The 25,027-nt window shown below is 59.0% G+C and overlaps 2 protein-coding genes across 2 annotated transcripts; both read right to left on the bottom strand.

Moving 5' to 3' along the window:
• Positions 1-9,476: 9,476 nt before the first annotated feature.
• On the bottom strand, positions 9,477-12,003 carry IRF2BP1 (interferon regulatory factor 2 binding protein 1). Its single transcript, XM_075537053.1, has one exon. It carries the CDS (start codon positions 11,628-11,630, stop codon positions 9,873-9,875), a length of 1,758 nt encoding a protein of 585 aa, XP_075393168.1. The 5' UTR covers positions 11,631-12,003; the 3' UTR covers positions 9,477-9,872.
• Positions 12,004-15,692: 3,689 nt separating this feature from the next.
• Positions 15,693-21,319, bottom strand: MYPOP (Myb related transcription factor, partner of profilin). The gene is made up of 2 exons (XM_075537359.1): positions 19,966-21,319; positions 15,693-16,995 (listed from the first exon to the last, which is right to left on the bottom strand). Exons 1-2 carry the CDS (start codon positions 20,486-20,488, stop codon positions 16,262-16,264), a joined length of 1,257 nt encoding a protein of 418 aa, XP_075393474.1. The 5' UTR covers positions 20,489-21,319; the 3' UTR covers positions 15,693-16,261.
• Positions 21,320-25,027: the final 3,708 nt, after the last annotated feature.

The raw sequence follows: 25,027 nt of genomic DNA, 5'->3' as shown, positions 1-25,027 counted from the left end.
AGCCACAGCCCTTGTGCTGGCTATGGTGTGGGTCCGGTGGGGGAAGGGAATCCTCCTTGGAGCCCATCCCCCCGCCCCTCCACCTTTCCGTCCAGGAGCAAACAGAAAGGGCCGGTGAGGGAGTGGGAATTTCTAAGTAATCTGGTTCTTGCCTGGGAAGCGGGATCCTGGCTGTCTGATCCATTAAAGGTACGTTTCCTCCCCTTTGGGCATGTCTCTTTTCCTTGGCCGATGGGCCCTGTGGGGGCCCTGAACACCTGCATTTCTGTTCCCATGTCCCTTCCTTCCTGCCCCTAAGAGCTCTGGGGGAGGGGGCAGGAGAGGCATCGACCTGACCTTTGGCTCTTTGCTGTCCCTGACCCCAAGGGCAGTTTGTCCAAAGATAGCAGCCCCCGCAGTGGCAGTGTAGGGACAGGGCAGCAGGCAGGGGGAGGTGGCTCCGCGGTCACCAAGGCCACCTCCCCACCCCCACTCACCTTCCCAGACACACATCTCTAGCAGGCTCCTCTGATGATCAGGGAGCCCGGGGGTTACTCCTCCGTTTGGGTTGAGCTGGGTGGAGGAAGAAGGGGCCCATGAAGTGTTCATTAAAGAACGGGAGAGGGGGTGTGCCTGTTCAAGTGTGTGTTTGTGTTGTGACACACTACCCCAATCGGGGTCCCTGTGGATTGCCCTCAGGTGTGACCCCCTGTCGGAACCCCTTGCGAGGAGGACCCCAGCCTCCAGGTTGGTGTGTCTGTTCACTCTAGGGGTGTGTCTTTGACATGAGCGTCTCGGGGTGTGTGTATGTGTGTGATTACACCCGATTCTGGTCTCTCCCCTAGACTCTTGCCCCCCTCCGCCCCCTGAGCTCTGAGGGAGCGGCTCTCTGGGACACAGGGCTGTGTACTTCAAGGCCCGCACTTTACAGAGTGGCCACTGAGGCCTGAGATGGGGAAGGGCTGAGCCAGGGCCTGGCAGCAGGGCAGGGGCAGGAGGGCAGGACTGGTCTGACAATGTTGATCCATACTGTCTGCGGTGTGGGCTTGGGGTGGGTGGAGTTGGAGTACGCCTTTGGCATCTGCCTGTCTTGGGCATTGCCTCTGGAGTCATTCATTCAGTCAGTCAAACGCCTTGCTTACCTACCTGTGTGTGTGTATGTGGCATGTGATGTGTGTGCGCGGAGTGTGAAATGTGTGCATGATGTGTGTATATGGTGTGTATGGCGTGTGTGATCTGCTATATGTAGTGTGTATTGGTGGACTAGGTGTGACTGGTATTGTATTGTGGTGTGCGTGCTCAGTGGTATGTGTGATGTAATTGTGTCTGGGTGCATGATGTGTTGTGTGTGTGATATGTATGGAGTGTATTTCGCATGGTGTGATGTGTGTACGTCATGTGTGGTATGTGTGTGATGTGTATGTGGTGTGCGTGAATAGTTGGTGTCATTCATGTGTGGTGTGTATGTGAGCTTGGGAGGGATATGTTATTAAGATGTGGGATGTGCATGTATAATGTGTATGTGTGTGGCTGGTGTATATGTGTAGTTGGTGTGTCCGTGTGATTGGGGTTTGTGGTATGTATATTTTTGATGGGTATGAGTGTGGCTGGTGTATGTGTGTGGGTACATACATGTGTGTGGTTGATGTGTACATGTGTGGTTAGTGTATATGTGTGGTTGGTGTGTCGTGTGATTGGGGTGTGTGGTATATATATAATTTATGTGTTTGCATGTGACTGGTGTACATACGTGTGGTTGGTGCATATATATGTGGTTCATGTGTACGTGTGATTGTATGATATGTGTGCCATCTCCCTGGATGGATGGATGATGTACATGTGTGGTTGGTGTATATGTGTGTGATTGGCATGTGTGGTATGTATGTGACTGGTGTACATGTGTGTGGTTGGTGCATACGTGTGTGTAATTTATGTGGATGTGTGATATGTGTGTGACTCCCTGGATGGGTGTATGTGTGTGGTGGGTGTTTGTATGATGTGTATGTGTATGGCTGGTGTACATGTGTAGTTGGTGTGTCTATGTGACTCTATGATGTGTGTGCCATCTCCCTGGATGAATGTATGATGCATACATGTGTGGTTGGTGTGTATGTGTGGTTGGTGTGTGTGGCTTGTGTACATGTGTGGCTGTGTACACGTGCAGCTGGCGTGTGTTTGTTTGGCTGGTGTGGCTGGTGTGTATGCGTGGTACGTGTGTGGCTGGCGTGTATGTGTGGCCGGTGTACACGTGTGTGGCTGGCGTGTATGTGGTACGTGTGTGGCTGGTGTACATGTGTGTGTCTGGTGTGTATGTGTGGTACGTGTGTGGCCGGTATACACGTGTGTCTGGCGTGTGTGTGTGTGATTGGCGCGTGTGTGTGATTGGCGTGTGTGGCTGGTGTGTATGTGTGGTACGTGTGTGGCTGGTGTACACGCGTGTGGCTGATGTGCATGTGTGGTACATGTGTGGCCGGTGTACACGTGTGTGATTGGCATGTGTGGCTGCTGTGTATGTGTGGTACATGTGGCTGGTGTACACGTGTGTCTGGTGTGTATGTGTGGCCGGTGTACACGTGTGTGGCTGGCGTGTCTGGTGTGTGTGTGGCCGGTGTACACGTGTGTGTCTGGCGCGTGTGGCTGGTGTGTATGTGTGGTACGTGTGTGGCCGGTGTACACGTGTGTGGCTGGCGCGTGTGGCTGGTGTGTATGTGTGGTACGTGTGTGGCCGGTGTACACGTGTGTTTCTGGCGCGTGTGGCTGGCGTGTATGTGTGGTACGTGTGTGGCCGGTGTACACGTGTGTGGCTGGCGTGTCTGGTGTGTATGTGTGGTACGTGTGTGGCTGGTGTGATTGGGGTGTGACGTGGGAGCCACACAGTCGGCCTGTCCCTGCTGCCTTGACTCTGGCCCTCCCCCGGAGGGTCTACCCACCTCCCTCCCCGGTCGTTCCGCCTCTACCTGCCACCGCAGGCCTCTATTTCTGTCGCCTCCGTGCCCGCCTTGCCCGGCTGCGTGTCACCCCGCCCCTGCCGCGCTGGCTCCCCGGCCGCCCCGCCGGCCTGGCTGTGCTGGGCAGGCCGGGGAATTCCTCCCGGTTCCTGGAAAAAACAACTGGCCCCAGAGAAAGGCCCTCAGTCTCCCCGGGCGCCGCCCCCTCCCGCGGGCCTGGGGGTCTCTCCCGGAGTGGGCAGCCCGAGGCAGGAAGCCCTGCGGTTTCTGGCTGCTCCCAGGCGGCCTCCGGATCTGGCCCCCGCCCCCCGGCCAACAGCCCAAATATTATTCCGCGGGAGGAGCCGGCGGCGCGGCGGAGGCCCGGCTGAAAGGCGCTTTCAGGGCACCCAGGCCTCGGGCTTCCTGTCCCCAGCCCTGGGCCTCCGGCCGCCCCAGTGGGGACCTCAGGTGGCCAGAGGGGCGGGGTGTTGTTGTAGGGTCCTGGGGGGGCGGGCGGGGCCGGCCACGGAGGTGTCGCGGCCACCAGCTGGGCGGGCGTGGGCAGGTGTGACCCTCACCCCAGGGACACCCGGCGCCTGTCCAGTGTGGAAAAGTACCACGGTCAGACGTGGGACGCATGGACAGACATGGGGACGCCAGGGATCGGGGATGGAGGGACGGACTAGGGGACACCTGGCAAGGCCCTGCCAGGGAGCAGAGAGGAACGTCAGGTCAGGGCCCCCCTCTCCCGTCCCCCGGGCTGTGGGTGTGGGTCCACAGGCCCCAGGTGATAATGAAACGGGGACAGGTGATATGGAGAGCCCAGGGTCCTGCAGGCACAATGATTACGTTCCGAACCGGAACATTGCGAGTTCAGATCCACTTAGGGAATCTTCAGGAGATGGGGTAGTCAAGGGTCCAGCCTCAGAAACCTTACTTACGGGAGGGGGGGGTGGGGGGCAGTTCTATTCTTTGACAGAGGGGTGGCACTTTGAGTTAGAACCCCTTTAACACGGACGCTGACTGGGAGCGTTCCCCAAAGTGATTGTCCAGTGAGGGTCACTCCATGGTTGGGTGGAGGGGCTGGGAGCTAGGATTTGACCCCTAGCCTGTGAATTTAGCCTTCATGGTCTGCAACCCCACGCCCCCTCAACATCACCCCAGCACCTCCACACGACTTGCTGTGGGAGGAGGAGAGGGAGACCCCATAACCCAGTTGTGGGGGGCGGGGTGTGACTAGCCTTTGAGAGGCCCTGGTGTCTGCGGCCGGCGTCATGTTGCCACGTGTCTCCGTGTCGTGTCTAAGCGTGTGCTCACCCACCCCTGTTTCTCTGTCCCTGAGATTTCTCGTCAGCCGGTCGCTGTGTGTCTGTGGAGGTCTGTCCTCACCTTTGGGAGAGGGGAGGGGCTCTGTCACCATACCGGGGTGTCTGTCACTGTCCCCTGCGTGTGTCACGGTGCAGTGTGTGTGTATGTGTGTGTGCTGCTCTGTGTGCCCCGTCTGGCAGTCACACGGCATTTGGGGTGAGGGTGCCACTGTGTTCATTGCGGGCCCCCTAAATCACTGGTTTCTGTATGAATGTCGCTTGCATCTGTCCCTGTCGCTCTGCCCTGTGTCTCGGCCACCATGGGCCTGCGTGAAGCTGGAGCCGCATTGCCTGCCGGGCGCTTCACGTCACCTTTGTTCCAGGTGTCGTGCTGTTACTCACTGTCCAGGTCACAGGTGGGCGTGCCGGGTGTCCGTCCGTGCCAGCGCCGGGGCCCAGCCTGTCCCACCCTCGCCTGCTGTGAGCCCGGCCCGGATGCTGTTTGCAGTGCCTGCCCCAGGTAAACACCAAGATCCGGAACCCCAGGGCCACCTCCCTTACCTGGGCTCCCTGCCCCTCGGCCTGCCGTCTGGGCCTGGCAGAGCCCCACAGGTGGTGTCCCTAAGCCCCAGGAAGACAGGTCCTCCCCTCCCCCAGCCCAAGGTCACCAGCCCCCAGGCTCCGCTTTTGCCTGCCATGTAGTGTCTGTCGGTCCATCTGTCGGCTTCTCTCTGGGTGTCACCCCCTGGCCTTCCTGGCTGTCCCTCTTGACGCCCCTGCCACTGCCCCGACTTTCAAGAGCAGTTTCTCCGTCTCTTCTCCGGGTCTGCTTCCGGGATGAGAGCCGGCCGGCTTTCCCTGGGGAGGGAGCCATGATGGCGTCTCTGGGAAGGAGTCCAGCAGGTAACTTGAAAGGCTGGCCGCTGGAGCCCCACCCGATCTCCTCCTCGGGGAGAGCGATGGAGGAGGCCTTCGCCGATGGACAGCCTCGGGGCAGCTTGGCAGGGTCCTCGAGGGTCCCTCTGAGTCGGCATGGGCGTAGTGGCCACGCCCATGGTGATTTGTTGCTTTGCACCACCTGGAGGCACCCCGAAGAAAGGCCTGGTGGTCTCTGCCATTGACCGGCTCCCGACCGGTCAGAGCGGTAGGACAGTTCTGTTCCTCCGTCACCCAGGAAGGCCAGGGGCAGGATTGCTGACAACCGCTACACTGCCTCTGCCACCGCGTTTCTCACAGGCCTTCCCTGGGTCCCTCTCAGCCTGTGCCTCTCCCTCTGGGGTGGGGGGGCGCTGTCTCTGTGGGCCTCAGAGCCAGGGGCCCTTCAGGGAGCCTGTGGCCCCAGCCCACTGGTGTATATATATATCTCTATAAAGGTACATGCACATCTTATTTATATCTGTACCCAGGGGCAGGAGGGGCAGACACTGGGGCCTTTGTGCAGCCGCTGCCCACTGCCCGGCCGCCAGCCGGCTCCTCTCCCTTCGTCCCTGCCGCCCGCCGGCCTCCACACACCCACCCCGCCTCCACAGAAAGGTTCCTGTGGGGCCTGCCAGCTTCCTGTGCCCGAGGTGTGAGTGGGCATGCCACGGGCGAGGGGGCCAGCTGGGGCTTTTTCCAGGTCCAGGGTAGCTTTCTGAGTGGGGAGGGTTCTGGAAGGAATAGGATGTCTCCATCAAACTGCTGCCTGTCTGTCCCCCGGACCTTTAGCTGGCCTCTCTCCTTGGGGTTCTCTGAGTCTGTCCCCCCCATCCAGGTGTGGCCAGGACTTTCCTGCTGCCTGGTCTCCAGCACACATGCATACCCTGCTGTTAGGCACACATCTCACATAGATGAGACGCTGCTGTCTGTCTGTCCCAGGCGATCCTCTGCCATTGGGAGGGGGCTTTTGATCCTTGCCCCCGCCCCACACTGTTGAATATCTCTGCTGTTCCCTTTGGAATAAAATCCACATTTCTCATCATGGCCCAGGGCCCTGGTGGCACAGGCGGGTTAAACTTTGGACCACTCACTGCAAGGTTGGTGGTTCAAACCTCCCAGCCGCGCTGTAGGAGAAAGACGAGGCAGCCGGCTCCTGTGTGGCCTACAGCGGCTCTTCTCCTCTGTCCTATAGGGTCGTGGTAAAGTGGAATCGACCGGATAGCAAGAGGTTGGGTTTTGGTTTTATCATGGCAGACAGACATGGTCAGAGGAGATCGGAGCCTGTGGGCTACCTGAGGCTGTAAGATCTTTATGGGGACAGCCCCATCTTTCCCCCCAGGTGCTGCCGGCTGGTTCCATCTGTTGACTTTGCAGATCGCAGCCCAAGGTGGTGACATTGACTCGATGGCAGTGAGTGACAGGCATCCCCGACAGCTCCTACTACCTCTCTGGCCTCATTTTCCAGGGTCTTGTCCCATGGCTCCTGGGACAAAGCAGCCAGGTTCCTACCTCAGGGCCTTTCCACAGCCAGTTCCTCCTGCTCTCCGGGGGGGGGGGGGCGGGGGCAGAGGGGCCCTCACCTCTACAACTCTCAGCTCCATTGGCGGCGCCTTTCCCACCACCCTCTCCAAAATAGTGACTTCCCTCGCGCTCTACCTCACCCCTCCCCAGCTCCGCTTTTCCTGGGCAGGAAGTGAGGACAGAGGTTCCCGGAGAGCAGAGCTCTGGAGGCTGGTCACACAGTGCACGTGAAACCTACACTTGCTGTGGGAGAGAAGAAACCCATTACATTTCGCCATCCGTGAAACCTGCCGTGTGCTGGGAAGGGTGAGGCCTTCTGCTCCCGTGAAGATTGACAGCCTCAGAAACTCTGTATGGGGCCTCTGGGCATGAGAATCAACTTGATGGCAGCAGCAGCGGGGTTTGGGGTGGGGGGCTGGTGCTGGGTGAGTGCTTCCTGGAGGGGCTGAGACACACACGGCAAGTGTCCTCAGCTGTGAACTGGAAGCTGGAGCTTTGAGTGCACCCTGGAATCAAGACCTGGTGATCTGCGTCTGAAATAAGTCAGCCCCTGAAAAGCCTTGGGGTCGTCTGACTCGGAGAGTTGTAGAGTGACTTGGACTAGAGCTGGGTGATGTTCAGGACAGACTGGTGACAGGGGCGGCCCCAGCCAGCTTGGTCACCCCACAGGCTCACAGTCCAGGCTCCCAAGAGTGAGGCCCCAAAGTAGGCAGTGTTGTGGAGGAGACCCAGGGGAGGCATCTGAAGCCCTCCCTAGGAACCAGGGAAGGCTTCCCGGAGGAGTTAGCCGAGTTGAGCCAGGCCCTGCCCTGGGCACTGGGTGAGCTGTACCAAGCTGGCCTTGACATTCTGTACTCCCCTAAACTTCAGGAGTGAGATGACCTGGCTCTATAGGGATAATTGGGCCCTTTCCTGACCCCCCTTTGTCTCATGCCCTTTGACACCCCCTTTTCTGGGGTACCATGTTTGGAGCACATCTAATTCTCTGTTCTTTTCCATCCTCCTCATCGCTGGGCATTCTGCCTCCTGCTGACCCCACCTGTGTACAGCAGGACCGCCCGGAGGGTTTGTGGCCTTTCTTCTTCGCAGGTGCCTCTAAACCGCCTGCCTTTTGGCTAGCAGTTGTGTGGTGCACTGTGGGCACACCCAGGGATGCCCCCTGGGTCCTGTAGTCGCCCCCTCTCCCCTTCCTTCAGAAGATGGCCGTGCTGCTGGTGTGACATCTGAGAATCTCACATCTCCCTCCACCTCCCGGATCTTCCTCCCATCCCTCTCCAGTTCTGCCAGGTCTCAAACCTCTTCCGCTACTTGAAGCCCGTTGAAAACAGCCCAGAAGCCCCTCTGTCCCGGACCTGGGGGGAAGGGGCACAGATCCAGCCCCCCCCCAACCCCCCTACACCCACACAGGTCAGACTTTCTACTGGGTTAATGGTTAACCCGGGCTCTATCTAAAATACACACCAGCCAGGCTGGGGATGACTCCGCTGCCCCCTACCCCCACCCACCAGCTGTTCTTAAAGGACCAGGTGTCCTACTGGCCTTCTAGCCCCCACTGGGGCAGAGACCTGGTGCCTGGAGGTCTCTAGCCCTCAGCACCCGGGACAGGGGTGATGCCCAGACTTTGGGGTGGTGAGCTGGGCCCGGGGAGGCTGGGAGGGGAGTCTTGGCCTGCAGTGGTAAGTTATCGTCTGCGTGTATTTAATCAGGGGTGGTTTTCCCAGCCCTGCCCACAGCCCAGGCTGGCAGTGCCAGGGTGACGGGGCACCTGAGACCTGGTGGCTGGCACTCTGGGATACGAGAACTGGGGTTTTAGAAGACTTACACCCTCCACACATGAAGGACAGAGTTTGGGGTCCCTAACAGTGGGTTGCTGGGCCCCCTGGAAGAGCTGACAGGTGTTAGCTGGACCCTGGCCTGACCAGGGCCTTCTGGGATTTGGCAATGCAACACTTGGGTTCCAGGCGATCTGGGGGGCGACCGACCTTGGGCTTCCGCCCCGCGAAGTGGCCCCAAGTCACCATTATACTAGCCTTTCGCTCCGCCCTCTGCCTCTGCACCCCGCTCCCGCCCCTTCCCAGAATCTCCCCTCAGGTTCCCCCTCAGGTTCCGCAGGGTAGCTGGCAGTAGGGGAGAGGCCGCCAGGAGTGGGGGGCTGGGCTCCTGGAACCGCCCCCCTCGCCTTAACCCCAGCTTTTCGGGCACTGGGCTCAGGCCCCGCCCCGTGACGCCAGCATTGCAGGAAGTCCTGGTTAATGATCAGCCCGCGGCAGGTGCAGGACAAGGCCGGGGCACATCAGAGCGGGCCGCGGGGGTGGGTGGGGGGGTGTTTAAGAGCACCTTCCCGCCCCCCCTGGCTGTCAAGATGTTTTTAGGGTGGCCCGCGGCGGGATCCAGGTCGAACTCCCCAGGTGTTCACTTGGCTTCGTGTTTCCAAGGAACTGGTCCGGCTACCTGGTGGAGGTAGACGTCTGTTCCCGAGGAAGCCCCTCGGGCGGTCTAGCCTCCATCCTCCCCCAGGACGGCGGGGAGCCCCTGCTAGCACGTCTCGCTGTCCCTTTCCCTCCGCCGCAGAGGCCGCGGTCTGGGAAGACCCCAGGAATGGGCCCGCGACAGACGGGAAACCCGTTGCTGAGCTTGGCCTCGGTAATTGCCGTCCGTCGGAGCCTCGCTTGGGTCACCTGGAAGACCATCGGGCGCGCGTCCGCGGGTCACCTGGGTGAAGGGCGCCACCTGGAGGGCGCCCACGTGCTCGCCCTGCAGAAGGAGCTCGTTCGTTAGAGGGCGCAGCATCTCACACAACTCGGGGACCCAGAAGGGGGGGAGGAAACAAACCAACCATCTCTCGGTTTATTGGAGGAGGAAAAAAGGGGCGGGGCACGGATGGGAGGGGGGGCAATAAAATGCTTTGCTTCGTTTATAAAGAGCAAGATTTCGGGGGGAGCCCCCTTCTCAGAAAAGAGCAGAAAATAGCCAGGCCAAGGAAGGGAGGAGGGGAATCGGAGGGGCTCCCCCCGCGAGGGACCTCAAGTGCGCCCTTGTCTGCCTCCGCCCCCAATGCATCTACCCCAGGGGACCCACTGGGCTTAGGAAGGGGGGTATGTACACGGGTCGGGGCAGCACTGGGCTGGGGGTGGGGGGGAATAATTTATCCGCAGCAGCGGTGGGGTGGCGAGGGGGCAGGGAACAGTAGCTTGGTGGTGGTGGTCGTCGTCGCGGTCTAGGGGTCTCGCTCTTTCTTGACCTTGATGTCTCCAGCGAGGATGGTGGCGATCTCGCCCTGCATGAAGGCCCAGGGCACGGAGGAGCCCACGAGTGGGCACTTGTCGCCACTCGGGCAGTACACCTCACCCGCTGGGCCCTGCGCTTTGATGAACTCCCGCGAGCAGGGGAAACAGAACTTGTGTCCGGGCACCGAGGGGCACTGGACGAAGTGGGTGTCTTCTAGCCGCTCCCGGCACAGGGTGCAGCACAGGGGGGCTCCAGGGGTGGCCCCGCTGCTGCTGCTCCCACCCCCACTCACAGCTTCGGCCCCTGCCGTGGGGCTGACTTCGGCCTCGCCGTTGCGTGACACCAGCCGGTGCTGAGCCGGTGGCTGGGCCGCGGAGGAGGCGGCAGGGCTGGCACCGCCGGCCCGCCCAGGTCCCCCACCTGCGCCAGGGTCCTTGGGTGAGTGGCCGAGGGCCTCGGCCACGTTCTTCAGGGCAGCGATGGGTGAGGGCACACCTGGGGTCTCAGCGGAGTATGGACCACCGGGCGCCACCCAGTGCCGCTGCTGCTGTTCCTCAGTGGTCAGCTTCCCAGCTGCCTCGCCCTCTGGCTCCGGGGATGCCTTGCGGCGCCGGGGTGTGGGCGCCAGGTTCCTGGACGGGGCTCGAGGGGGTGGTCCACACAGGGCTGCAGGGGCCGGCTCTGGGTACTGCTGCGGCAGGGCCTCGGCTGGTGCAGGTTCCCGGAAGCTGCGGACCCCGTCGGTGAGTAGCTCGCCCAGCTGGCGCCATTCCCCGGAGCCGTGCCGGCGCTCATATTCCAGGTACTTGAAGCCGGAGGAGGCCAGGGCTTTGCCGGGCTCGCGCAGCGCATCATGGAACATCTGTCGCGCCACTGCGAGGACCCCCGCGTAGACGTTGCCCGATCCACACGGATACTCCGTAAAGAGCTTCAGCTCAAACTCGTAGCCCGGAGGGCGGGCAGCAGCATCGAAGGCGAACACTCGCCCGACCAGCCCGTGATCCTTCTTGAAGCGGACGTTGAAGGGGGCGCAGGCGGACAGCGCCAGCAGCTGCTCGCGCACTGCTTTGGGGCGCCCGTGCCATTCCTCCGCTCGGCCCCGCATGGCCTCGTTCAGTTCCGCCAGACAGTCTGCATTCCTCTGCTGCTTCTCCTTCTCAAACTCGGAGCCAAAGGTTGGGCGGGCGGGACTCAAGCCGGGGGCCAGCGTCAGACCTCGGCTTCCCAGGCCGGACACCGCTGCTGCCAGTAGCCCGGGAGGCACCAAACCGGGCATGGTGCCAAGCAGAGCCCTTCGCGCCCCCTCAGCCACGGCCTCCTCTCGGCCCAAGCCGTTGGCCAGGCGGGACCCCAGAGTGTATTCCAGGGCGGGCGAGGGCAGTGGGAGGCGGCCAGAGGAGGTGGCTCTGTCATAGCGGTCCTGGCCTGCGACGCTGCCTCCCGTGCCCGACGGCTGGGGCTGGGCCTGCGGAGGCGGGAGCTGGGGCCCCTGCGCGGCGGCTGCAGCCAGGTCCTTGGTGGATGGGTGCTTGGGGGCCGGGGGCCCGGGCGAGCGGCCCTCGGGGAGCACGTGGCTGCGTTTGAGCTGGCGGGCAGCGTCGATGAGCAGCTCGATGCGGTCCGCGCCCTCGAAGTTCACGCACCCGCGACACACGGCCTCGCTGAAGTCCCACACCATGGCCCAGGGCATCTTGGGCAGGTCGCACAGGTAGCACCACTGGCGACGGGACGCCTGCACCGACGCCATGGCCCCCGCGCGCGCGCCGCCGGACCCCGCCGTTTCGCCCGCTGCCGACGTTCGATCCGAGCCGCCGACGTTCGCACCGCGTCCCTGGGACGGCGCGAGGCACGGCCCGGCCTCCCCGCCGGATCCAGGCCCGGCCCCCCTTCCCCGCCCCCTGGGCCCCGAGCCTTTTTCCTCACTCTCGCCTGCCCGCAGCAGGCAGGCGGAGGCACGCTGGCGCCCGCCGCGGACCGGGCTCGGCGCACGGCTCCGGGGTCGCGCTGGGACGGGGGCGCCGCCGCCTCCTCGGGCTCCCGCCACTCGCGTCGCCGCCGCTGCAACGGCCGCCGCTGCCTCCACCTCCTTCCTCTGCCCCAGAGGCCGTTTCGCAGGGAAAGTTACATAAGGCGCGGCAAAGCCTTCTGGGAAACGTAGTCCCGCAGGGGTCAGCGCTTAAAGGAGACGGTGGACATCAGGGGCGCTCGCCGCCGCCACCGCACGCGCGCTCGGCTCTTTCCTCGCCACCACCGAGTGGGGTGTGCGGCGCGCTCCGGGGAACCGAGGCGCGAAGGTTGGGCGTGGGGATTCCGGGGGTCAACGCCTGCGTGGGGCTTGCTGTGCAGCCTTGAGCCAAAGCCTTGCCCTCTCTGAGCCTCAGTTTCCCCGCCCATCGAGGAAACAGGTTGACCAACGACGGGCTGGACAGGCAAGCGGCTCTTGGAGCGCAGCGGGGCGCCCTCATTGAGTGGGTACAGAACTGGGCGCTGGGAAGCTGTCCAATGCCAGGGGGCTGTCCACCTGACACCGGGATTCCGGGACATCAGCGTTTGACTGAAGTAGGGAAAGCGGAAGAGAAGCCTGAAGTCCTCTGGGCCAGGCCTGTCTGCGTCAGTTTGCCCACCTGGTCAAGGACAGGAGTGAACGAACGTCCTTCCAAAGTCGCCTTCAACTCTGCTGGCTTCCTAAGGGTTACAACGCGGGTTTAGCCACACGCACGCCCAACCGCACTACATCTCCCACAATGCTCTGCGAGGCGGACACGGTGACGCACTTCCGCTGTCTGGGAGGTCGGGGGAAAGGCCTTCACGGTTTCCTCTGTATCGGTCTTTGCACCGCCCTCCACCCCCCCGCCCCCTCCTCCTGCGCTTTCGAAGCACTGCGTTTGGGAACGCCTCTTCCCGGGTCACTCGCCAATTGGGAGGAAAGGATGGGGCCAGTGATGGGAAAGCAAGGTGGTTTCTGTGTTGGGGGAGAGTATATTCCAGCCCCACTCCTCCCTCCCCAAAGGGAGTGCTTTCTACCTGTGCGCCACCAAACGCTGGGAACCCAAAGCGCTCTCCTACAGGACCCTGGGACTATGCGGCACATCAGCTCTCTTCCTCAGCCTGGGTCCGTGTTTAAAACGACTTGAATAATAAAAAACAAAAACAAAACCATTGCCAGTTGCACTCCTTCCTGGTTTTCAAACTGGTCAGAGGCGACCTGCTCTCTTCGCCCCTCACCCAACCGTCTCATCTGTTACCCACAGGTCACAATTTTACTCAGACCTGCATTATAATTTCCTGGCTGTTGTCAGAAAATTAAAATGTATATTTACTTTGATATCATCTTACGCTATCCTACCTGTATAATCATGGGTTGCACGCACCTTTTAAAAAGCTAGTACCAGAACTCTGAACAAGCCCACGGATCACCTAAAACGGTCTCTCTCTTCAGGAGACACTTTGAGAGAAAGGTAAAGGCTGTTTGTTCCGGTAAAGACGGACCATCTCAGAAACTCCAGAGAACAGTTCTAGTCCGTCCTATTGGGTGGCTGTGAGTCAGAACTGATTGGATGCACGAGTTTAGACTAACCATTACTAGCGAGAGTCAGCACTTCTTGGGTGGTGTAGACACTAAACATAGTGACTTTTGAACCTGGTAACAATTTTCAGTCCATCTAGAGGTACCTTCAAAGAAAGGCCAGGTGATACTTCCAAAGGATCAGCCCCTGAAAGTTCTACAGAGCAATTTTCTTCTAGTATGCAGAACTGACAGACTGACCGGAAGGGAGTTTGGGTGGAGCAACTGAAAGTTGTGGTTAGAAGCAGGTTCAGACAGGTGGGGTTGAGTACTCTTTAGTTGTGGCTTGGGGCAAGTCCCTACCCTTATCTGAAGTGTCCTCTGGGGGGAGGGGGGACTGTAAATCCTGAGAGCCTGCTCATCATCAGGTAATGTGAAACCCATTGGCCCTGAGCTAATTCCAACGCAGACCCTTTTAGGACAGAATAGAAATCCATCCAGTTTCTAAAGCTCTCTCTGTAAGGAAGCAGGTGACCCCACCTTCCTCTCTTGGAGCAGCTGGTGGGTTTGAACTGCCAATTTCAAGGTAGCAGCTAACTGCTTAACCCAGAGCACCCTCAGGACTCCTCCAGCGTGCACTACACTCATCTGGGCACGTAAATCGTGAGCATGGTGCTTGGTCCATATGTGAAAGAGAGCTCTTTTTTTTTTTCACTTTTCATTTTGTCCGTGACTGCAACATATTTTCAACCTCTCTTCTGTGCTGGACACATACACCTATCAGAACATGACTAGGTCCCACCCTGACAGGGTCCAGCCTGTGGTTGGAAGCGGACACACATCAATGGACTGAAATGATGGCTGACCTATCTGTATTTTGCGACTCACAGCTCTGAGATGGAGCAGGAAAAGGCTTCCTGAAGGCAGTGAGCACTGAGTGACCTGAAGGATGAAGAGTTTAGCTGTAGGAAGTCAAGGCGCCTTACTCCATATACCCATTTGATAGATGACAACAGAAGCCCAGAGAAATGGGGCCATTTGCTCAATTACACAGCCGGTTGGGGCTACGTAATTCCTCAATGAATCTAAACCCGCTGCAATCTGGTTGATTTTGGTTCACCACCACCAGCCCATGTTTGTCAGACTAAGACCTGCTTCCTAGGGTTTTCTAGCCTGGAGAGGAGGTCTAGTGATAATGTTGGCCAAGAGCTGGACTGCTGACCTCAAGGTCAGCGGTTCAAATCTACCAGCTACTCCTTGGGAGAAAAATGAGGCCTTCTGTTCCCATAGTTACAGCCTTTGGCATACGGCCTATACCCCAACTCAGTGCTGTAACGATCTTAAAAGGAGACAGTGGAGTTGCCACTGTGGGTTTGGGATGACCCTTTGTGGGAGTAGCAAGCCTCATCTTTCTCCAGACGAGTGGCTGGTGGTCTCAAACTACCGACCTTGTGGTTAGCACCCCAATGTGCAACCACTACCCCACCAGGGCTCTTTGCCAGAAATCCTGCAGAGCATCATGATGCAAAATTGGAATGGCCTGGATAGCAGTAGGTTTGGTTTTTTTCCATATTTAACATTTACGGAAGTGGACCACCAGGTCATTCTGGGCCGAAGTTTGAATCGCCAACCTTTAGGTTGGCAGCAGATGGCAGCCTGCACCCGAGGCTTACAATGACCCAGTTTGGTGCCATCCCTGCAGCAGGTGTGTGCAGGAAGGCACAAAACTAGCTCTGGTCTTTAGACACGGCAAAGGGAACACCGCTAAAGGCACATGGTCACTGCTGGGCCCTGAGAACCACAGGAGCAGCGCAGGTATGTCGGGCTTACATCTCGAGCTGCTAACCTGCAAGTCAGCAATTTGAATACTCAATCCGTGGGAGAGAGAGGCTTTCTACTCTCCAGAAAGAGTTACCGCCTCGGACAAGAAACACAGAGAGGCAGGTTCTACCGTGTCCTGTAGGGACACCCAGTTGGAACTGACTCAATGGGAGTGAGTGTCGAGGTTTCTCCTCTAGTCTCAGGAAGGGTCCCAGGGTGCTCGCTTGGAAAACATTTACATCAGCGCTTGCAGGATGGATAGGAGCGAAATTTCCCGTGAATGAAAGATGTGAGGGGTTTGAGATTAAAAAAACTATGTAAGACGGGAATACATCCACCTGGAACTTCACAGACCAGACAAGAGTGGCCAAGCATGTCTCACTTGTTTAGGCAGATGAGGTGGGTGGGGGTTGGGGATGGGGTGGGGGCAGGTGTATTGCTGCCCTGCCCCACCCCTCAGGCCTGTGTCAGGCACAGCCCCAATTTATCCTATTAAAAATAAGTTTATTGATAATGGGTCACGCTGGCGGGGCTGAGGGCCCAACCTACAGCGCCCCCATCAGAACTCCGCTCCCCCCTTTTCTTCTTTGTCACCATCTTCTGATTTGTCTTGTGAACCCCAACCCCCTTCAGAGTCCAGGGTGAGGAGGTGGGGGGCATCCCATGGGTCAATTCTCTTCAAGTCAAGAACAGGAGTTGTGATGGGTGAGCGAAAGTGCAGAGCCGCTGCAGCGAGGTGCTTCCCCCCACCCCAACCCCGCCACCAACGGGGGTGGGGGGTGATAATAACATAAAATCGATGGCTTACAAGTCACGGGGCAGCAGCCAGGCAGACAGCGTTGTATCAGAGAAAGGGCCCCCACCGGGCCACTGATGATTCAGGCACTAACTAGTAAAAGGAGTGGAGTGCGTCCACCTGTGAGGCGGAGTCGAGATGTGTCAGGGTGCAGCTGGGATGGCGAAGAGAGGCCCCCCTCGACTGTGCCAGCAAGCTGGGGGCCGGTGGGGGTGCAGGCAGGGGGTGTGCAGACAAGCTCAACCCCAGAGACGTTTCAGGGGGATTTCCACCGCCCCCGCCTCTTGCGTGTAGGGAAACCCTTTTTTCTCTTGGGTGGGGGTGAGTCCTGGGGCTGGCGCGGGGCGGGGGGTTGGAGTAGCCTGGGAGCTCCCTCCTCGCTCCTAGGGGCGACGATCACGCCTCGCGTGGCCACCACAGCGCCATCCACCACCGCAGCGACCACGGACACGGGCTCTGGGGTAATCTCCGTTTTGGGGGTCGGTGGGGGCAGGGCGGGCCTGGCGGGGGGCGGGGGCAGCGGGTCGCTGGGGGCGCCTGGCAGAAGAGGCAGCAGGGCGCTGAGGGCCTCGCTCAGTTTGGCCAGCCCCTGCCGCAGGGTGCCAGCCAACTCCCGGATGGCGTGGGCAGTCTCCTGCTGGGCCCGCAGGAAGTCCAGGGAGGGGTCTGCGGCTGGGGGCGTGGCTGGCGGAGGAGGAGGAGGAGGAGGAGGAGGGGGCGACGGGCTGGGGGGCGAAGGTGCCACGCGGGGTGGCGGCGGAGGTGGAGGCTGTGCCAGTGGAGGGGGTGGTGGCGGCGGCGGGGCCGAGGAAGGGGCGACTGGGGAAGGTGGACACCCGGCCAGGCGAGACAACTGGACCGGCTGCTGGGCTGCGGGAGGCGGGGACTCACACTCCTTGGGCTGAAGGCCACCCAGGTCTTGGGAGAAGCTGGAGGGCCGGGTCCAGGGCTCCGGGCTGCTGGAACCGCCCTTGCGGTGGGCGGGGGAACCTGTGGAAAGAAAGGTGTGCGGTGGGCGTGGCCGCATCGGGGGCGTGGCCTTGGCCCCGCCCCCACGATCCCTAGAAAACCCAAGCGAGATCATTTCTTGGCACGGAAGGCACCCGGACCCCACACCACCCCACCCCGTGTCCCTCTTTGATCGGGGCAGGTACGTTTCGGTTATCTGCAGCTAGAGTGGGGCTCCAGTGTGTTATGCAGGGGGTTTCCTGATGGCTGCCATTGCAGATCGGTCCATAGATGGCCTTTTGCAAGCACCTGCGTGCAAAGGTTGCCAGTTCAAACCTACCCGGGTGGTACTGCGGAAGAAAGGGCCTGGCGGGCTGCTGCCATACACATACTAAGAAAATCCCTGTAAAGCGGTTCCACGTGGTCACCCTGGAGGTCTGCCGGCTGCCAGAATGCCTGGGCAGGCAGCTAACCATGTTTGTTTTTTTTTCCCCCTAATAATGATCCTTTGACCTGGACAGTTCTCCAGGTCTCCCACCTAGGAACCCCAACCTTTAAAAAAGTCCTTGGAAATTCCAATTAAATTAAAGCTCCAAGTTTAAATAAAGTCCCCAATTTAAATTACATGAACATGTTAAGTCCTTGGAAATTACAATAAAAACATCTTGAAAATTCCATTTTCCACCAACTTTGAAAGCTCCCAGGTAAAGTAGCTGATAATGTCTCAGTGGTAATCCAGAGTCTGGAGTCCCCTGCTGGCCAGACAGGGCGAATCCCCTTCAAGAAGGCCAACTTTCTCTTAGGCTCTGGGGATACTCCTCCCCACTCCCCCTTTCTCCTATTGCATTTCTGGATCCTGAGGTTGTTGGGGTTCAGCCTGGGGGCGCTGGGGGAGACTTGGGGTGGCTGGAGCAATGGGAGGGAGTCCTTTTCCAAGAAGCACTGATGTTCAATCTCACCGGTCCACATTGGGCCAGTTTTGGGCTTCCCTCACACCCACCTGGGATCTTGTCCACGCCCGTGGCATTGAAGGCAAAGGTTCTGAGACTTCTGTCCCCAGCCCCCAACTTCCCCACCCAAAGTCAAATGCTATATCCAACTGCTTACTTGGCAGATTCACCCAACTAAGAGTATCTGAAACTCACTGGCCCAGAGCTGATGGCAGCGAGTTTGACTTTTGTCGCCTAAAGGTTGTCGGTGGTCATTATCTGGGGGCAAGTCTGTCTTCCCTATTGGGGGGCACCAGCGTCACAAGCACAGGGTGCACGGTGGGGGCGAGGTGTGCTCTACAAGGACTCACCTCTCTGCCATCAAGTCCTTTCGGATTCAAGAGACACTATGGGCTGGGGAGAACTGTCCCTGTAGATTTTAGGGACTGTAAATCTTTATGGGAGTAGAAAGCCTCATTTTTCTCCCTTGGAGCAGCTTGTGGTTTCAAACTGCTGACCTTGAGGTTAGCAGCCCAACGAGAAACCTTTGACACCATCAGGGCTCTTCTCTGCAAGGGCAGACCAGGAGATAACTCAGTCACCACTGTCTCCCTAGCACCTGCTAGCACAGGGCAGGTTCTCAGGAGGATAGATTTAGAACAAACAATAACTCCAGAGTCAAGGCCAAGGGTAAGGCACCTTCACACCTCAACTACCTGGGACATGACCTTGGGCAATGGCCCCACCTTGTGACTCTTTCCTCGCTAGAAAGGTGAAGAGTAACCACCTCACAGCAGAGATCTCTCAATCCAACACCCAACAGAGAGCAGTTACCAGTCACTGCACTTCCACACAACCCTTTGAAATGGGGCTATTTTTATCCTCATCTTAAAAATCCCCTTTACCATGAGAAAGGAAAAGCAATGGAAGAGAGAGGAGGGGGGCTGGGAGCCCCAGAAGGAGGTGGGATGAATTGATGCTGCATTGTGGGGGATGGTCATCAATGACCAGGAAACAAACCGTGAATGAAAGGCTGAATGCAAAACCTATCTGCTCCATAAATCTTCACCAGATTCCCAATTAAAAGGTCACACACATCCACACCCCCAGACAAGCCCCCTAAACCATCTTACTGATTCCAACTCTTAGGACCTCATCTGTAGGACGGGGTAGACGCGCCCCTGTGGGTTTTTGAGTCTACAAGTCCTTATTTTTTAGTTAGCAGATGAGCGCTTAACACCTGCGCCACCAGGGTGCTTTATCCCCACTTGACTGATGCTGAAACTGTGGTGTGATCACTTACTTGGGGGGGGGGGGGAGAACAAGCTTTGATGGGGCAGGGGTTAAGAGTTTGTGCCAGCTCACAAAGTCAGTGGCTTGAACCCCCAGCCTCTGAGAGGGAGCAAAAAGAGGCCATCCGTGACAGGAAAGATCGCAGCCCCAGGACATTCCTGGAGGTAGTTCTCTGTCCTCTAGGCAAGGGCTGGCTGATGACGTGTGTGCATTGTTCTAACTTGATCCAGGACGGCGGCGGCGGTGCAGGTGAGTGGGGAAGCTATGATTAGAACCCAGACAGCCTGTCTCTAGTGGGTCCCCTAGGAGCGGGCGCAGCGCGTTGGCGCAGGCGCTGTAGATGGCTGGCAAGTCCGTTTCAAACTCACGGTGCCTCTAGTTAGGGAGCTGCCTCCGAGGGTTTCTTAGCTGTAGCCTTCCCTGGAGCAGGTGAACAGAGCTTCCCCAGGGTGTAACTGCTGGGTGTGTTTAAACCACCCACCCTCAGCTTAGCAGCTAGAATATTTAACTCTCTGCACCCTCTGCTGTGTGCTCCCAAAGGAGTTGATGCCTTAGTCTACTGAGATCACAGATGGGGACGGTGCAGCCAGGTGGCCAAGGTCCGGGTCCCACGCCTCACAGTGGCGAATCGGTTCATTGATGCCTCAGTTTCCCCTGCCGTATACATGGGGCGACGGCAGCATCTTTGCCAAAGGGTTGCAGGGAGGGCCCTGTAAAGGGGTTTGGGGGAAGGTCAGACCCGCTCTGGGATATGTTTGGTACTTGGGAAGCGGATGGGGAAGGAACTCACCCGTTGGTCGGCCCTCTCTGCGGTCCTCTGATAAGACATAGCACTGGGCCAAGGCGCTCGAGGAAGGCGGCTGTGAGGCGGGGGGCGCGGGGGGCTGCTCCACTCTGGTTCCTCCGACCCCAGCCCCCGGCGGCACCACCAAGCCTGGCCCCAGGATGGCAAAGATGGTCTCTTCCTCCGCAGAGAAGGCGTCCTCCGCGGCGGGCCCAGCCCCCTGCGTGGAGTGCGGCACGCGGGCCAGCTTCTCCTTGGTGCGGCGCTTGAAGTCGTTCCAGCGCTTCTGCACCTCCTGGCCCGTGCGCTTCCAGCTGGTGATGCCGTTGATCTGGGCGGCGATGCCGTCCCACAGGCGCCGCCGCTCGGCCACGCTCACCCGACGGCTCTGCGCGCCATAGAGCTGCGCGTAGTGAGCGCGGACCTCGCGGATCAGGATCTGGTTCTCCTCGAACGAGAAGCGCGGCTTGCGCAGCCGGGTGGTCTCCTCCGCTTCGCCCGCCGCCGCCGCTGCCGCCGCCGAGGCCATGGCGCCCCCCGCCGCCGCAGTCCGGCTGCTAGGCGCATGGGGGGCGCCGGCGCTGCGGGCATAGGGCGCACGGCGCTGGCGGGGGCGCGGCGTCCCCAAGCCGCCCGTACAACCCCGGCCGCCCAGTTACAGTCACGGCTGCCCCGGGGGCCAGGAATGGGGGCAGGGCGTGCGAGGTGGAGCGGGGAGCGGTCAGGGGCGCCTAATAATAACTGAGTCCGGCGGCTGCGCGCTCGCTTGCGCTCTCGTGGGCTTCCCCAAAGTGCAGCTCCCAGGAGTTACAGCAATCGGGGAAGGGGTTGGGGGGCTGGAGGGAAACGAGAAGAGGAGGAGGGAGAGGGGTGTCTGCTAGAGTTAAACAGGGGTACAGGGAGATGGGAAAGCTTGCGAGAACGGGGTTGTGGAAGAAGCATGGGGTGATGGGGCAAGAGGATGTAAAATGGGGGACCTGGAGCAAAGGGGCGCCCTGGGCAAGGGGGCTGTAAGGCCAATCTGGGCAGGGGCTCCTGGGAAGATGTCTAGGTATAGCAATGATCTGGGGGCTCCTGGGGGAGTGGGGAAATCCGGGACGATAAGATTCTAAGGAATAAGGTCTGCAGAGATCATGGGAGGCTCCTGGGGTTACCAGGAATTATTAAGGGGAACTCGAGGAATAAACTCTGGATCAGGAAGGGGGCCTGGGGGTCGGGGGGGGAACTCCAGAAAGAGTCAGGGTCGTGGAGTGTGGGGACCGAGGAGTCGGGCCCCAGGTCACTCACCGGCGCCGCCGCAGCCCCCTCCGGCCCGTCAGGCTGGGCTTGGGCTTCTGCGGCCTCTTCTCTAGCGCGCCCCCACCCCCTCCGCCCCACTCTCTCCCTCCCCTCGCTGGGCTCCGCCCCCGACCGCCCCAGCGAGCTAAGGCGCAGGCGCGTCCAGCCCGGGTCCTTCACTTCGGGCTTGCACATCGCCCACAGCGCAAGCGCACGGATGCCCTCTACCGCGGACCTGCATTTGCGCAGGCGTGAGATTAGCGCGGGGCGAATTCCCTGCGCCGCCCGGTGCCCCAGCGGCGCATGCGCGCCTTTCGCTCGCTGCCAGCCCCAGCGCCCAGCGCAGGTTTAACAGTCCTTGGGGGAAGGCAGGGGAGATAATCCTCCGTGTCTTCCAACCCCCCCGCGCATGCATCTCTTCCCGCTCAGTCCCCAGGAGATGGGAGCTGGCGCTTGGGGGAAGCTCCGGGTGCCCAGGGTAATTGCGTGGGTAGCTCGAAGCGGGTCAGAAGAAAAATCTTGTGGTCACTTTCCCTAGGCCCGCTCCTGCCCCTGACCACTGGGGGACTGTCAAGGGTCCAGGCGAGAAGCCCCGGGGGCATCCCGCCCCAGGCGGGTGTGGTTACCATGGCAACCCATCAACTTGCCAAGCACGCTTGGGGAGGGCCCCGGTTCGGCGCATTTGCGTCATAGCGCTGGCAGGGAGAGTTTCTTGGCAGGTAGGGAGGTGATCCCGGCGCGGGCATGGCTTTAAGCAAGTGCTTGGAGACAGGGAGGAATCTGGAACGCGGCAGGGGGCGGGGAGGTTGGGGGAACTGTCTAGCGGGATGAGGACGTTAAGGCGACCTGAGAAATGTGTCGTGTAGCATTCCGCAGGTGTCTCACTGTGTTGCCAACCGCAAGGTCAGCCGTTCGAAACCACCAGTCATTCTGCGGGAGAAAGATGAGGCTTTCTACTCCCCTAAAAAGTTCCTCTCAGAAACTCACGAGACCGCCTCTCCCTTGCCCTGTAGGGTCGCTGTGAGTCAGCATCATGGCAGTGAGGGAGAGCGGTGTCTCTCAAGGTCATCTACCAAACTCGGGGCTGCTTCGCGCATCTGTTCAACAAATTATTGACTGAGCGCCTCTATGATTCCGACCCAAAGTGTGTGAAGAAACTGGTGGGAGCCCCCTCCGACCTCTTCAGGCTCCCAAACCTGAGGTCAGTTATGCCTCCACTCCATCCCTCTTTACCACATTCTGGTACCCACCAGGCCCGTCCACTTCTGTGACTGGGTTCCCATAATCCATTGCAGTGGATACACAAACCCCACAAGTGGGGTCGTTAGGGCAGGGAACCCGACACAGTTCAGTCAGGACATTCATCCCCGCTGTGCCCACGGGCATGGTTTCCTTGCTTTAAAACTTTTTTTCCTTTTGGCATGTCTTTCTGTCCCTCAGCTCGACCCTGCTTGGGTACCCAAAGGGCGTGTCATTCTGCTTGCTCTAAGCATCCACCAGAAGGCGCCCAGCTCCAGTTCCAAGCGTGGGTCAGTGGCCCCCAGCTCCCCAAGTCAATGCCCAGAGGCAACCAACTTCACAAGCCAGCCCCCTGCCCTGCGTGTACGATGGCTCATTTGATACCTAGCTGGATGGCCACCACCCACCTTGTCTTACACAGACCCATCAGGAAAAGGTGCTTTGGTGGGACTATAAGAACCACATTAAATACTTCACCCCACCGACAGGCCCCTGTAGCATAGAGGTGAACCACCCCTGCGGGTTTCCCAGGCTGTAACTCTGAAGGAGAGCAGAAAGCCTCCTCTTGCTCACACACAGCACCTTGTGGGTTTGAACTGCTGACCTTGTGGTTAGCAGCCCAAGAGTAAACCAGTGCACCGCCAGGGCTCCTGGCTGTTGGTGCAGTGAACACAAAAGAAAAATATCCCTGCCCTCGGGGGGTGGCGGGGAACGACCCATTTTTGGTCAGAAACCACAGACCGGAAAACAAACAAGTAAGTAAAATGTGTCAGTGACAAGGGGGTGTTGCCTGTATGTGACTGGTGGTGGGATGTTTTGGAAACAGAGTGAGCGTGGACTAAGACTTGAAGTACAGAATCGCTGTCACTGAATGGTACCTGTAGGAATGATTGCGTGGAGGAATGTTTGGGGGGGTGGTGGGAATCACTGGACCACAATAAAAACAAATGAACCCGCAAACACCAAAGGGTGAAAGTGTTAGGAAGCAAGTTGATACAGTTAAAGGGGCGTGTGTGGGTGTGGCTGTAATATGAAATAAAGGGACCAAGGGAGATGTCACTGAGAAGGCGACCTTGGAACAGAGCTATGGGGTAGAGGGAGCAGGGGAAGCGATGACCTTCCAAGGATATTAAGGCCAGTGGACTGGGGAAGAAGGTCTAGGGGAGGAGCAGGGGGCTATGTGAGTCCTTGAAAAGACCTTGGCCTTTACCCTGACTGAGTCAGGAGTCACGGGAGGAGCACTAGGTCAGTGCATACCTTGTCTCTCTGTGGAGACTGGCATGTGGCAGCTCTGTGGCCAGACAGGTTTCAGCAGAGCTGACAGATGAAGAACTAGGAAGAAAGGCTGGCAACCTACTTGAAAGTCAACCGCTCCCCAAACTTTACGGATCACAAGGATTAGATCCACATCCTCTTGTAGGGAGGGCATGGGGCTCGGCCAGTCAGGGCGAGCCCAAGGCTGCCTGTCTTGACTTCAGACAGACACTGCTCTCTGAGGTTGCTGTGCACATAAGACCTTCCATCCTTCATCAGCAACGGTTTTCTGTCCACAAGGCACCAAGCCTGGGAACGTGGCAGCAAACCAGCCTGACATTGCTGCATGAGGTCCACGGAGTAATCAATCGGCAGATACACAAGTAGGGTAATGACCCAATTCCCCCCACCACCACCATGGCCATGGCCATGAAGTGATTCTGATCATAGAGACCCTAGAAGACAGAGTAGAACTGCCCCTTTGGGTTTTCAGAGCCTGGACATCTTGATGGGCAGATACCCTCACCTTTTTGCTGCAGAGCAACTGGTGGGTTGGCACTGTTCAGGGCATGACCCGAGACACCACCACACCACCAGTGGGAAGCTATCAAAAGAAGGTGAGGCAGAAAGCCCGCCCCTGCCCCTGCGAGCCCCCTCCCTCCTCCAGCCTCTCTGGATCCAGTGACTCTGGTTTCCATGTCTGTTGGAAGCACACTCAAGGCAGGTTGTTTTGGTGTTTGGGTGGAGAATGGCAACCTGCCTTGAGTGTGCTTCCAACAGATATGGAAACCAGAGTCACCGGATACAGAGGCTCTGAGCTGGCCCTCCAACAAAGCGAGGGACGCTGCAAGTGGGGAAGGACCGGAGGGAAGTGCCTTTGGAGAAGGGAGGCGAGCGGACAGGAGGCCACCAGGAATGAGGTCACTCTTTCTGAAACAACTGGAAAAGGTTTTCAAATCATTTTATTGGGGGCTCATACGACTCTTAAAACAGTCCATACGTGCATCTGTTGTGTGGAGCACATTTGTACATTTGTTGCCATCAAAACATTTTCTTTCGACTGGAGTGCCTAATTTTTTCCCCTCCCCGCGCCTCCCTCACGGATCCTTGATAATTTATAAATTATTATTTTTTCATGCCTTACACTGTTCGATGTCTCCCTTCACCCACTTTTCTGTTGTCTGTTCCCCCAGGGAGGTGGGGGGTTATATGTAGATAATTGAAATCGGTTCCCCCTTTCTCCCCCCACCTTCTCCTTCCCCTCCTGGTATCTCTATTCTCATTATTGGTCCTGAGG

This window comes from Tenrec ecaudatus, chromosome 18, assembly GCF_050624435.1.
Source record: "Tenrec ecaudatus isolate mTenEca1 chromosome 18, mTenEca1.hap1, whole genome shotgun sequence".
NCBI classification, from domain to species: domain Eukaryota; kingdom Metazoa; phylum Chordata; class Mammalia; order Afrosoricida; family Tenrecidae; genus Tenrec; species Tenrec ecaudatus.
Note: the sequence above shows the minus strand (reverse complement) of the source record. Positions and strands in the feature narration are given on the sequence as shown.

Bases quoted from the DNA above. Each gene is read 5' to 3' on its own strand.
- IRF2BP1 (XM_075537053.1), bottom strand. From the start codon at position 11,630: ATGGCGTCGGTGCAGGCGTCCCGTCGCCAGTGGTGCTACCTGTGCGAC.
- MYPOP (XM_075537359.1), bottom strand. From the start codon at position 20,488: ATGGCCTCGGCGGCGGCAGCGGCGGCGGCGGGCGAAGCGGAGGAGACC. The intron at 16,996-19,965 runs GTGAGTTCCTTC...TTCTTTCCACAG, and splicing joins CAGAGAGGGCCGACCAACGG to GTTCCCCCGCCCACCGCAAG.